The sequence below is a fragment of the Muscardinus avellanarius genome (genome assembly GCF_963383645.1).
Source record: "Muscardinus avellanarius genome assembly, chromosome: 4".
Lineage (NCBI taxonomy): Eukaryota > Metazoa > Chordata > Mammalia > Rodentia > Gliridae > Muscardinus > Muscardinus avellanarius.
The window spans coordinates 28,570,522-28,584,137 of record NC_137789.1 but is presented as its reverse complement, the minus strand read 5'-3'; the positions used below and the strand labels follow the sequence as shown (position 1 = coordinate 28,584,137).

At 31.9% G+C, this 13,616-nt stretch overlaps 1 protein-coding gene across 3 annotated transcripts in view; it reads right to left on the bottom strand.

The window, feature by feature from the left end:
- CSMD3 (CUB and Sushi multiple domains 3) overlaps nt 1-13,616 on the bottom strand; it is a gene marked incomplete at both ends in the record, with an annotated part of 1,156,743 nt that overhangs the window by 415,461 nt on the left and 727,666 nt on the right. For all 3 annotated transcript variants that reach the window (XM_080694904.1, XM_080694905.1, XM_080694906.1), the window contains 2 exons: nt 582-769; nt 7,933-8,071. In XM_080694904.1, the coding sequence (XP_080551030.1) occupies nt 582-769; nt 7,933-8,071 (327 nt within the window). The remainder of the gene's footprint in view (nt 1-581; nt 770-7,932; nt 8,072-13,616) is intronic.

The window sequence follows — 13,616 nt, the reverse complement described above, 5'->3', positions numbered from 1 at the left end:
CACCACACCCTGCTTCAAATATATAAAATTTTAAATGGGATTTTTGTGAGCTGACTCCAACACTCTAAATTAAAGCTTTTTTATATTGTTGTTGACCAGATATAGTAATCATATTTGTATATATTACTTTTAATGTATTTAATATTTATAAAAATAAAAATACTTTAAATAGAATATGCGTGTAATACATGTGATTATAATATAAAATATAATCAAAAATTGGAAATGAATACTAAAAGAATGGCATTGTTCATATGTATTTAAGACTGACATTACTGCCTATTGTCTGCTTTTTAAAACTACATAAAATAATTTATAAGTGAACTCATTTTGTAATATTATCTGACCTAACATTTCTTTAGTATTTCCTTTTATAATAACATTAGATAAATGTTGTTGAAAAATCCATTACAGAATTTACTAAGGCACACATCTTCTAAAACCTTAGCATTATTATACATCAAGGAAAGCTTTGATATAAAAAATAAGTAAAGCTACTAATTCTCTTAGGAATACAATGATAATAGCAAATGTAGGGGAAAGAGAAAGGGAAAATAAAAAAATATTTTATAATGACTTACTTTCATAATGAATCTTGAAACCATTATTAGAACGGCTGTTGTCTGTTGTAAATAAAAGGTATATAAAATTACTGCTACTAAATAGAAACTGGGGCACTTGTGTGCCATTGTAAGACCCAAGTAAGGGTGACAGAAGATTTGGCCCATCATGAACTTCCAGAACATCATAGTTCAGTTCAGTCTGAAATCTAAGATAGAAACACATGTTAAAATGCATTTATTAGAATAATGCAGTATAAGAAAATGATGCTTTACATTATATAAATTATGGATTAAAAAGGTTAATATTTTAAAATTTTGCTTTGGCTTATCTGATATCTAAGACATTTAAGACCATGTCATTTGTACATACACACGTTATGAACTCTCATGCCTGTGGAAATTTCATTGAAAATGCAAGAGTATATACTTATTCATAAGTAAAACATTTTTCAAATGTTTTAGATTACCAAAGGTAAATAATGGCCTGTTCATTGCATATATATATATATATAATGTATGTATGTATGTATATGTATATTGGTGGTACTGGGGTTCCTGGAAACCCTTCTACCTCCAGGCTACACTCCCAGACACCTATTTTTTATATTTTTATTTAGAAAGAGGATCTCTTGAGCCAGCAAGGCTGGCTTCGAACCTGCGCGATCCTCCTGTCTCTGCCTCTCAAGCGGGGGGATTACAAGCCATGGGCCCCCACGCCCAGCCACTGAGTATATTTTTGAGATAACTATAGTTAATGGCAATATTCCTATGCAAAACATGATTTATGCACATTTTCTAAATGATATTATATTCTTCTCTCAATACTATATAATTTTCAAATCTAACATTTTGTTTTATACATATCTGGACAAATTTATTTTAGCCACTACATTTCTATATAGTTTATATTTAAAAATAATAATTTTACTTCTAAGTAGGTTACAATAAAAAGATCTAATTTTAAGTAGGTATTAACAAATAATGATGTATTTGGTATTTACTAAGTGACTAAAGCTCTGTGAAATTTAGCTGTATTAGTTTACTACATCCTCCCACTAACTCTATACAGTAGTTCTCATTATTATATCCACTTTGCAAGAAAGAAAGCCAAGGTATTTAGAACTCAAACCTTTTCATATTTTCTTAAATGGTAGAGGGAATCCTCAACATGCATTCACCCTGACGCGCTTTGTTGATTGGTTCTATATTTAGGTTTCTGTTCTTTTGCCATCTTGAATTTTTGAAATGATACAATTGTTTTATAAGTGCAATAAATAAGTCACTTTTTAACATGCATAACAGTAACAAACATATTAATAAAATGGAATTCTATGTTCTTTCCTTGCCCTTCTGGATTAGAAGTCTAAACTGTGTAAAGCTTTACACCACTCAAGATGAGGATTTTATTGCTTTGTCCACAATGATCCAGCAGCTCGAGAAATTCTTTTTCTACATTCACCAAAGTTTCCTACGCAACTTTCAATTTCAGCTTAAATATGATGACAGGAAGACCTCCTTTGGTCTCAAGGTGTATGCTAGTTCTTCTACCGTATTGCCACTATTTACTATGCCTTTTTTACTATGCCTTGACATCAGAGAGTGTTTATTTTTGTCAATTCTTTGCATGTAGTAAATAGTAAATAAATACTTACTAGACCAGTATAGGAATGGATATCTTTTTTTTTTTTTTTTTTTGGCAGGTCTGGAGATGGAACCCAGGGGCATTTGACCTCCAAGCTACACCCCCTGCCCTGTTTTTTATTCTTTATTTTGAAACCGGGTCTCAGTGAGTTGCAGAGGGCCTCACTAAGTAGCTGAGGCTTGTCCGCGAACCACGATCTCTGGTCTCAGCCTCCCAAATGCTGGGATTACAAGCGTGCGCCACCACACCCGGCTCTGGAACGGATATCTTTTAAATACAAATATATATTTAGAATAGTTATCAGTTTTGCAAAAAATGGGCTCAATATAATTGAATGTATTGGTATTAACCATGTATTTTTACACAATTAAGATATATTTTCCACTGCATTTTCGGTTTTTCTTTAATTTTCTCCATACAGGAGAAAACAATTTAGTTTGAAATGCCCACTAAATTTCAGAGAATCACTTTTACTGTCCTACCATATCAGTCTTGTCTAGCATATGATTCAATCTTAAATCATATTACTCCTCAAAACAAAACTCAAACCTAGTCAGAACAAATTCCTACAAGTAGCCAAATGGATAAGAAATGAGAAACTACTTTATTATATTTTAATCACTGATATGATTATAAAATGTTATATGGTCAAAATTAAGTATGTAATTTAATGCTATTTAAGAGGTAACAATTGAAATGTTTTTAAAATTTATATTACTAAGCAATATACTTTGTAAAATGAATTTTATGCATTATCTTTGAATTTTGCAACCTGAAATATATTGCATTTTCCTTTAAAAATTCTGTAATATAGTGTAGTGGAGGAAAGATTTAACGCACCAAGTCCTTTCAATGAATTATCAGGCAGTTAGGCATGGTACGCGCATTACTTGGTTGCTTTGTAGTTGATCTGTTGTGAATATTGAAATTGAAGTTTTACTTTGATAGTCATCTGACAGAAGGGAAATTAAAATGCACAGAAGAATCAGGATTACTTAGAATTGAAAGATAAAGAGACTTAATTGTTTGTAGAATAGTAACATAACTGGTGACATAGAGAACATTGTTCAGTAACAGAGAATCTTTAGGAAGAAAATCACTAAAGATTTGTTCTAAGAAACTATAAAAGTATAACATGCAAAATGGGATGAGCTTACACAATAATTTGAATTTTATTCATTTTGTGCATTTAGGTAGTTATGTAAATTTCTCAAATTATCTCAATCTACTCATTTATGACATTAAATTTGTTGTTTCTGACAAAACATATTAGAGAATCACTAGATGGCTTTTAAACATAAACTTGGACCACATCTTATTCAGTTTTTATTATCTCTAAAATATATTCTTAGTATAATCCAAACCTATTCTGAAAAACTGAAATAATCCTCATTAACTGTTTTTTTTTAATTTTTTGGAAGACCAATACTGATAGACTTTGGTCAGGGAGCTAAGGATAGGAAAAGGGAAAGAGGGCATGCTTGGAATGACTGATAATAAAATGAGTTTGTCTTATGTAAAATTAGAAACTGTTAGATACTGAGGAAATAAAAAATATCCTGGATATCTAAGAATAAGACCTAAAGAAGTAAATAGTTTTAAAACCATGTGTTGTTGTTATTTTTACTTTGTTTTGTACTTGATAGAAATCATATTCTTGTGTGTGTGTGTGTGGGGGGGAAGTACTAAGGGTTGAACCCAGAAGCATTCTACCTCTGAACTGTACCTCCCAGACAGATTTTATTTCTTACTTAGAAACAGGATCTCATTAGGTTGAGTCAATTCTTAGAGTCTCGTTGATTTAACTCTGCCAGAGTTAATCTCAAGGATACTTACTAATAAATAATATCTCCATAAATAATATTTTATCTATAAATTAATTCTAATTATTTGCTCTATATTTGAGAATATAGACAGAAATTATAAAAGAGCAATGCCACTATCTTAATTATATTATCTGCCACCATCTTAATGATATTTTTAAAAATTATTTCAACAAAGTTAAAGCTATCCATGTGTAGTTGAAGTATGTGCCAAAACTCTACAGTAAATACAATTCATTATTTGGAACCAAGGTCTACAGAAGTATCTTCAAATAAAAGGAAATATTAAGGAGTTGAAAACCAGTATTCATCCAACAGCTTGGCTAGAAATCAGTAAAAAAGTTATTTTATTTTATGACTCCAGTATGAGTTACTTCTAAATGGTATCTTGCTTCTTAAAATTGTATTTGGAAGAAAATGAAGCAGTAGGACATTATAAGAAGAATATACAAGGAAATAGTAGAAATATGTATGTGTGATTGCAAAGTAGCTATTTTATCCACTGAGTAAAATGCATTTGTGTGTGTGTGTGTGTGTGTGTGTTATTGGGGTTTGTTTGAACCTCCAGAGGACATCTATCTCTGAGCTACATACACTCCAGCCCTACTTTATTTTTTTATTTGAAAACAGAATCTCACTAAGTTACAGAGGGCCTTACTAAGTTGTTGAGGTTAGTTGCAAACCTACAATCCTCCCGCCTCAGCCTCCCAAGTATTGGGGTTACAGGCATGCCTCTTCACACCTAGCACATTTAGTTTTTAACCTAATAGAGTGCCTTTCTCATCTCTTTGCTATTGAGTTACTAATAACTATGCCAATGGTTAGGAAAAATGAGAATTATTTTATACTGAAACCGATTTTCCAACAAGCACATGAGTACGGAAATAACTCAAGGAAAGTCTCACATCCTTACAGGGTCTTTAGGAAAGAAGAAATGGAAGAAGGTATTTAATAAATTTTCAAACAAGTGTGAATCAAGAATTTTAGAGGAGTGTGTGTGTGTGTGTGTGTGTGTGTGTGTGTGTGTGCGTGCGTAGAGCAAGGTTTGGGGGTTGAGGAGGTAGCTCAGTGATAGAATACTTGCCTAACATAAATGAGATCCTTTGTTCAATCCCCAGCAGAAGAAAGGAGAAGGAGGGGTGGAACTTTAGTTATATAATAAAAATGATTCCAAAGAAATAATGATTTGGCTGATTTCTGGGTTTTCTTTATTCTAAAATACTGATAATACCACTGACAAAATCTTTGGCAGATTTTCCCAGTGTTTTGGTTCATTAACAAGAAATCGTTTTTTAAATGACTGATATCAAGAAAGTGAAGGAGCTCTGAGACTTGTAATTTACTGAGATGCAGATGACATATCCTGTTTGGTGAAGTTCCTGGGGATAATCCAAAATCACTGAACTCTTGGAATCAGTTTTCACCCCAGACCTTCTCTGGTTTAACTACAGGTCTGATTATTGTTACTGTGCACAAATCCAAGTAATGGAAATTACTTTTCAATTGAGCTGTCATGCTAATGTTAAAAAATTTTGTCTTATTAAACACATAGTGGCAAAGTAAAAACTGTGAAGTAACTATATATATAGAAAATAAATTAGGATTTTTGTCTATTTAACTAGTATGATAAAAAGTATCTGGAGGATTGTCAGTAGGAAAGTAAGTTTGGGAAAATTTAGTTGGAATATATGCTGTGGAGTGTACATAAATTCACTATGAGCAATTCTAAGGGCACTTAAATAAGATAGACAAAAAAGCTTATGTTGGCCAGCCTGTAAGGGAGAATACAGATATATGTTCAGAATTTGGGGCAGAAAAAAATATTGGCTTTAAATAGAATTCCAAAATCTAATGTAAAAGTTTGTATATTCTGAATTGCAGGTTTTGGTTTGCAATAAAAGTAGGATAAAGAATCAGAACCAGAAGTAGACATAAAAAAAAAAAGAAACTCTTAAAATCCACTGAAAACTTAAGGATTAACTAGACATCCCTGTATGTGGAATAGGGTTCAAGCCATTAAAGTTACTGCTCTAAATATAACAAATTTAAATATGGACTTAATCTCTGTTTTATTGTCCCAAGTCAATGTAATTTCTAAAAGTTACTCAATGATATAATCAATAACATCATAGTGTATTGTGTATTCCAAACCCAATAGAATTATCTGTAATAAACTGAAGTTGGTAAATTTAAATTTCTCATTTATGGAACAAAACTATTTGATAAAATTTGATAATGAATAAATAAAATGCTTTTCAAGCTTTTTAAGATCTCTATGGCAACATATGCCATGTCAACAAGTACAGAGGCTATGGTTTTAACATAAAACAAAGCAAAGCCTGCCAAATTGCTCCAAATAAAGACTCTTTAATTCTGCAGACTATTGTTATAGGCTAAACTATTTCTCAAAATTCATATGATGAAATCTTACCTCCTCTATTAAGACAGAATGTGATCATAAAGAAAAGGTTATTAAAGTATTAAGCTAACATGAGTGAACTCTAATCTGATATGTATGACTGGCATGCCTATAAAAAGAGAAGAGGCTACAGATACACAAGAAGAAAAAATGTGAAGATAAAGACGATCGCTTACTATAAGCCAATGAGATAATTCAGAGGAAATAACCTTATCAACATTTTGATCTCAGACTTCTTGCCTTCAGAACTCTGAGAAAATAATTTTCTGTTATTTCAGCCATCTAGTCTGTGGTATGTTGTTATGGCAGCCCATGCAATTGCATACAGTCCTGTTAAGATTGTGTAGGTCCTAGTAGAGGGTCCTATGAAAGTTTAATACTTTACATCTATTTAAAATAGAATGTGGATTTATTTATTTTCCCATACACAGTTTTTTCTGTTTCTTTTTTATGATGCTGCGGATTGAACTCAGGGACATTCTATACAGAACTTTTTTTATTTGGAAACAGGATTTTGCTAAATTAATTAGAGCTTCACTAAGTTTCTGCGGCTGGATTTGAACCTGTGATTATCCTGTCTCAACCTCCCAAGAACTGGGATTACAAGTGTGCACCACCACTTCAGGCCTCTATACACATTTTAACACTAATCTGGATAGATTAAATAAGTGAAGGACTTCTTGAGTATAGGAAGAGTCAAGTTAGATTTGTTAAACTAAAAAAATTAGATCACAATAGAAAGACTGCTGTAGTTTTATGTTTATCGAGTGGATCCAATACTTCAGAAGTTTTTTTTTAAATTTATTTTCATAAGGGTTTGGGGGATGAAAGGAGCCAATAATACTAATGGAAATTTGTATACATTTATCTGTCATAATTTGTGAAGAATGGTCCACTAAAAACCATAAGCTTATTTTTTTTAATTTTTAAAATATTCAGTATTAGAGGTTTTCGTAATATAGATGATTTGATTAATAATATTATTTTTCCTAGGAAAAAAGGATCAACTATAAAATCTTTAATATACACTGATCACCTACAGCACTTTTTAAAGACTTGTAAATGTAGTTATATGGACAGTGTGCATAAAGGTCTTTAGCTACAATATGGTATCAATTTATATGTGTTTTCAAAATTTTTACCTTGTGAAGTCTAGCAGAGCAGAATTGCAGGCCCTTCAAAGTATAGGACAACTAAACCCATTAATTTAAAGGTCACATATTCATATCTGAGTACTGTGCATAGACACAAGCCAGAAAAGGTTCGTCTTGCATATTTCAATAGTACAGAAACAGCATTAGACAAATAGAAAATTAACTTGAAAACAAGCTGAAAGGTTAAAAGGGGGCAAGAAGTCTGAAGCATTCAAGGCACAACAATTGACTATTACAGTAAAATTACATTGATTTGTTAAGGAAACAGAGAATATCAACTTGTCTTTTACATAAGCTTTTCTTTAAAAGGTAGAAAAATATTTGCAGAGACCTTTCAAATGTAATTTTGATAGAGTGTCCGGGTTCAGCTTCAATAACCCACTCACAATTCAAGGAGTCTTTGTAGTATCCTGGCCATCCTGGTGAGAGAATCACCCCACTTGGAGCTGAAAAATGGCCACCACACGGAGCTGAAAACGAAAATCAGAGAATGAGAGAACTTTTAGAATAAATTATATATATTATTTTAATACCAATTATAATTTTAATAATTTTTACCTATAATTATTAAATACTAGTAATCAGTGCTGTGTGTGTGTGTGTGTGTGTGTGTGTGTGTGTGTGTGTGTGTGTTACTGAGGATTGAACCCAGGTGCATTCTAGCCCTGAGTTATATACCTGCAGCCTATTTTATTTTTATTTTGAAATAGAGTCTCGCTAGATTGGTGAGAGTTTCACTATTAAGGCTGCCCTTGAACCTGTGATTCCTCTGTCTCAGCCTCTCAAGTATTATGATTACATGCATGAGCTACCACACCTGGCTAGTTAATGCTATTTTTGAAAGTAAAATGGCATCTGGTCAATTACTTCTGTTACTAAATTACTATTTTCCTTTGAAAGGTCATTTATTTAAAAAATATAACAACTACATTTAGTGTGCCAGGTAATAAAGTGATCATTCTCAAGTCTTTGAATATTTTCTCATATATATAAATGTATATATACAAATAATTGCACATACAGATGTATTAAAAGCATATATATGCTTAAAACACGTATATATGTATAAGTTTTTTTTTTGTGTGTGTGTGTGTGTTTGTGTGTGCTTGATGCCGAGTATAATTTTCATCTTTAATGCTTGGAAAAAATACAAACTGTAAGCTTGATTTATCTCTAATTTTATGATTAATGTTATCAAATCCTGCAAATTCACTCTCTATGTTTTCTAAAACATTGAGCTTCCTTTTTTCTAGAGTCACTATTACAATGTAGGCCATGATCAATACAACATCTTACCCTATTTCTCATCTGCTAATTTATCTCTTGTTTTAATCCAGCTGTAAGAATAATGTCTTTCACGTTATTGATTCATCATATGATTTTCTAGTCATGTATGTTCTTTCCTAGACATACATATTGATCCTTTATTTAAATATCAAGTTCATATCCTCTGATTCCCATTTCAAATATTGTATCCACTGCTTTTTCCTAAACTCAAACACAATTGAAACTATACTAACAGCATTGTAATTCCAGGAATTATTAATTAGGTTGTTAAGCACAAACATTTCTTGTGGACATGAGTAAAGCAACTTGAAGAGAAAGTGACTTGCTAAGCTTGTAAGTCTCAAAAGAATTTTCTAGTCAACTTTTGCAAAATGAAAACTAAAAGAAAAAAATGGTATTATTTATTATTTCCTGTATCAGTAAATGAAACTACCATCCGTCCAGTTTTCCAATTGGGTAAACCGACAGCTGGACGTATTCATTTTCATTCATATGTCTATTTTCCTGCCATTTACTCCTACATCCAATCCATTTGAAAGCTTACGTTTATTTCGCTAGCCTGTTGGCCACCTTCTCAAATTATTATAATTTTATCTATGGAGAATAAAAATACCCTCCTGTCTGGTCCCATAAAATATACTAAATCTCCTCTGACTATAGTCAAAGTATTTTTTTTCCTTTTTAATCCAGTCTCTTTTGATAAATTGTTCCCATGTTGTCCAGTAAAGATCGACATGATCTAGCTGTTACCTGCCTATTTTTTAGCATAGTCTCTTAAACTTTCTCCTCTTTGTTCAGCAGCCATGCTATATTATCCTGCTCTATTTTCAAAATGTACAAACAGAAAAAAACAAAGTATTTGAACATTAAAAATTATTCAAAATGAAAAGTTAAAGATATATTAAATCAATTTTTCAATAGAGACTATTTCCAATGTTGTACAACTTAATATTTTTATTATTTTACATATTTTCATTTAAGTTCTCTCCTATGTGTGCATGTATACATATATACATATAATATGTATCTGAAAATGTTTTGCTTATTTATTTCTGTTTTATCTTAAAGCTTTAAAACTTATTGCCTTGCATTTTTTTTTTTTTTGGTAGTACTGGGGTTCCTGGAAGCCCTTCTACCTCTGGGCTACCCTCCCAGACCTATTTTTATGTATTTTTTATTTGGAAACAGAGTCTCTTAAGCCAGCGAGGCTGGCTCCAAACCAGCACGATCCTCCTGTCTCCGCCTCACAAGTGTGGTGATTTCAAGTGTGTGCCACCACACGCGGCTTGAATGTAATTTTTAATCTTTCCAAATATCAATATATATATATATATATATATATATATATATATATATATATATATATATTGGCCTAAAATTAAATATTATTGCAAAATGTCCATTTGAGTAATATATATTTTATGCTAAATTGTTAAATGTTATTATTCCTATGAAATGGAACTTTCATGAAAAACTAAATTTTGATCCTTAGAATTTAATTTTGTTTCCTTAAAAGCTTTCAAAAGGGGCTATTTCAAGAGGGTTATTTACTCTTCCTAGTTATAACTCATAATCAGGTTTTCTGTAGGGTTACTATGTATTCCAAAAATAAAATTATACGTATAATAGTCCTACAACACATTACCACATTTTAAAAGACAGAGCAAGCCAGGCGTGGTGGTGCACACTTGTAATCCCCTCGCTTGGGAGGCAGAGACAGGAGTCGTGCAGGTTCAAAGCCAGCCGTGCTGGCTTAAGAGACCATGTTTCCAAATAAAATATAAAATAGGTCTGGGAATGTAGCCCGGAGGTAGAAGGCCCCTGGGTTCCATCCCCAGTACCACTAATAATAATAATAATAATAATAATAATTAATAATAATAATAATAATTAATAATAATAATAGACAGAGCTAAGTATTTTAGTAAGAGAAGACCCTAAAAATATGGATCGTTTCTGATAGAAATCTTTATTATGTCATCAACTTATATTGTTCTAGGAAACTATGTGTGTATTCAGTCTAATCATCATTAAATGAGGTAATAGTCATAAAATTAACAATTTAGTAATGGGCCATAAAGGATTTTAAAAAATAAAGCATTGAGAGGTATTTTGATGGGCTCCATGAGTCAAAAGTGTGAGGAAAGGTTCAGCGAGGACTTTAAAATAAATATAAAGATATAGTTACTCTTTTCTGCAAGGACTTTTCCAAAGGTGACCCTGCTGAAGAGGAAGTCCTACTTAACATGGTATTTTCTGAGGTAGCTTCTTTCTCTCACATATGGGGTTAGAATGCTCCAAGATTATTATCTCAAAAGAATGGGAACAGACTAGCCAGAAAGTATAAAGCCTAAGAAAGACATGATCATATGGGTCAGTCAGAAAAAAAAGTCCTGGTCCAAGTGATTATCAGGCAGATAGCATGAGAACAAGCACATGGAAAAGCCAGAGGGCAACAATAGAGGAAATGCAGCAAAATCCATCCAGAGTAGAGAGTAGTATAGACTATAGGGAAAAAAGTGAGCTTTGAAACAAAGACCTAATATTAATAATAAAGATATTACTTACATAGAGAAACTTAACCTTTTCTTGATTTCTTTTGTTTTTCCAGTACCAGGGGCTGAATCCAGGGGTGTTCTACCACTGAGCTATATCCTCACTATTTTTTATTTTGAAACACAGTCTTGCTAAGTTTTTGATGCTGGTCTTGAACCTGCGAACCTACTATGTCAGCCTCATAAGTACTGGGATTATGGGCATGTGTATCACATCTGGCTTGAAATATCTTTAGCAATTATAATAATACAAAGAGAAAGATAATTAGCTCCCAAACCTTATAATTTGCTACATCCATGTATTGTGTATATTATTTAATACATTAAAAAAGGACTTCTATTTTAACTTAAATAATAACTCTTGATTTTCTCTAAATAAAAACATTATTTAAACTGTATGGTTTTATGTATTGGCTGTATTTTCCACAAAATGATTGAAAATAAATAATAGCTATTAAAATTTAAGAAATGCTTTTATAGTTAATACCTAAAATAAATTCATGTATCTTCAGGTGTGAAGTACTTCACTTTAAGGAAGCTTAATCTAAGACAATAATAAGGATGGGGATAGGGCTCAGTGATAAAAATGCTTGCCTTGCATACCTAAGACCCAGGGTTTAATCCTCAGTCACACGTCACACACACACACACACACACACACACACACACACACACACACACTGTCCCTGGCTAAACAAAGGAACTTTAAAATATGTAGAATGCAGAAAAAACACCTTGACCATAATGATGTCTTTTCAAAGTTTATTTCATTCATTCATTCATTCATTCATTCATTCATTCATTCTATTGTTTATTCAACTATATTTTGGGTATTTAACATTCAGATATATGACTGCCATACTACTTCTACTAATTAACAGTTACTGAATTGTTTTCTATATACCAGGTATCATGTTAAAGCCATCCCCTTTATTAATTTATATGATGTTAAAATAATCCATCCAGGTACAAATAATGTGTAAATAATTTAAATAAATTGCATGTGAGCAAGCAAGTATTTAAAAAGAGGCAGTGTGATTTTAGAACATTCTTTCCAATGAAATACTTACTTTTCCTTCTTCATAGTTCCAATGGTACAAAACACAGGAACACAAACAAATATAAAATGTCAAGTTCTATAACAAAGATATGTTCATGTTAGAGGACATGAGTAAAGGCTCCAAGAAGATAGTCTATTTAATTTGAATCATCAAGAATAAGTCAGAGTCTATCAGGAAGTAAAGAAAAGATGGATATCATAAATGGAAACAGCAGCATTATGAAGCTGTAGAGGGTTGAACTGGCACAATATTTTTTAGTAATACCAGTATATTTTTGGACAACGATGGAGTAATGAGAAATGATGAGAAAATATTGGAAATGGACTTGATACACTAGAAAATGAATCATAGCAATTTAAAACTGCTATGTATACATATAAATATGCATGGCAATATTTTTTAAATGGAAACAGCACATAAAATGGATTAGAACCACTATACTTGGAGTTTGTGAGATCAGTCAGGAGATTGTTTCAATTATTTAGGAAAGGCATAATCATATTCTGAAATAAGGTTGTTACCGGAGTGAGATAAGGACCAAGCCAGAAGACAAATAGCAATGGTTGTCAGTGCTTTACTAATTAATGAGGAGTCCAAATTAACCTTGGGACAACATATGTAGGTCCAGACTCCTAGTAAGTTCAGGCAAGAATTATCACTGGCTCACAAGAGGAAGATGAACAAAATATCAGGCCCTTCAGCTAGATACTTCTGACATCACATTGGGAGTATGTCAAACTTTAATTCCAGCTACCTTACTCCCAACCTCAATTCCTCTGGAGTATCAGTGGGTAGCGATTATTAAACAAATATATTACAGCCATATTTGAGATATATGCTCCTTGATGACTTTAAGGCTAAACAATTCAAATACACACAAAAATTTAAGAGTAAGACATACAATAGTCAATTATTGTGGTGCCATAGAAACAAATGCTTTTTTCTCCCTCACACTTCTACCCCAAATGTTGAAATATTTGCTCTTATTTAGGCTGTATAGCTAAGAAAATATCCCTAAGTATCTACATAGATTAGCACATGAGAGTTGGTCATCTGCTTTAAGTAGTATACTTTCTATGAATATACCATTTGTTTATCCATTTATTTAAGTG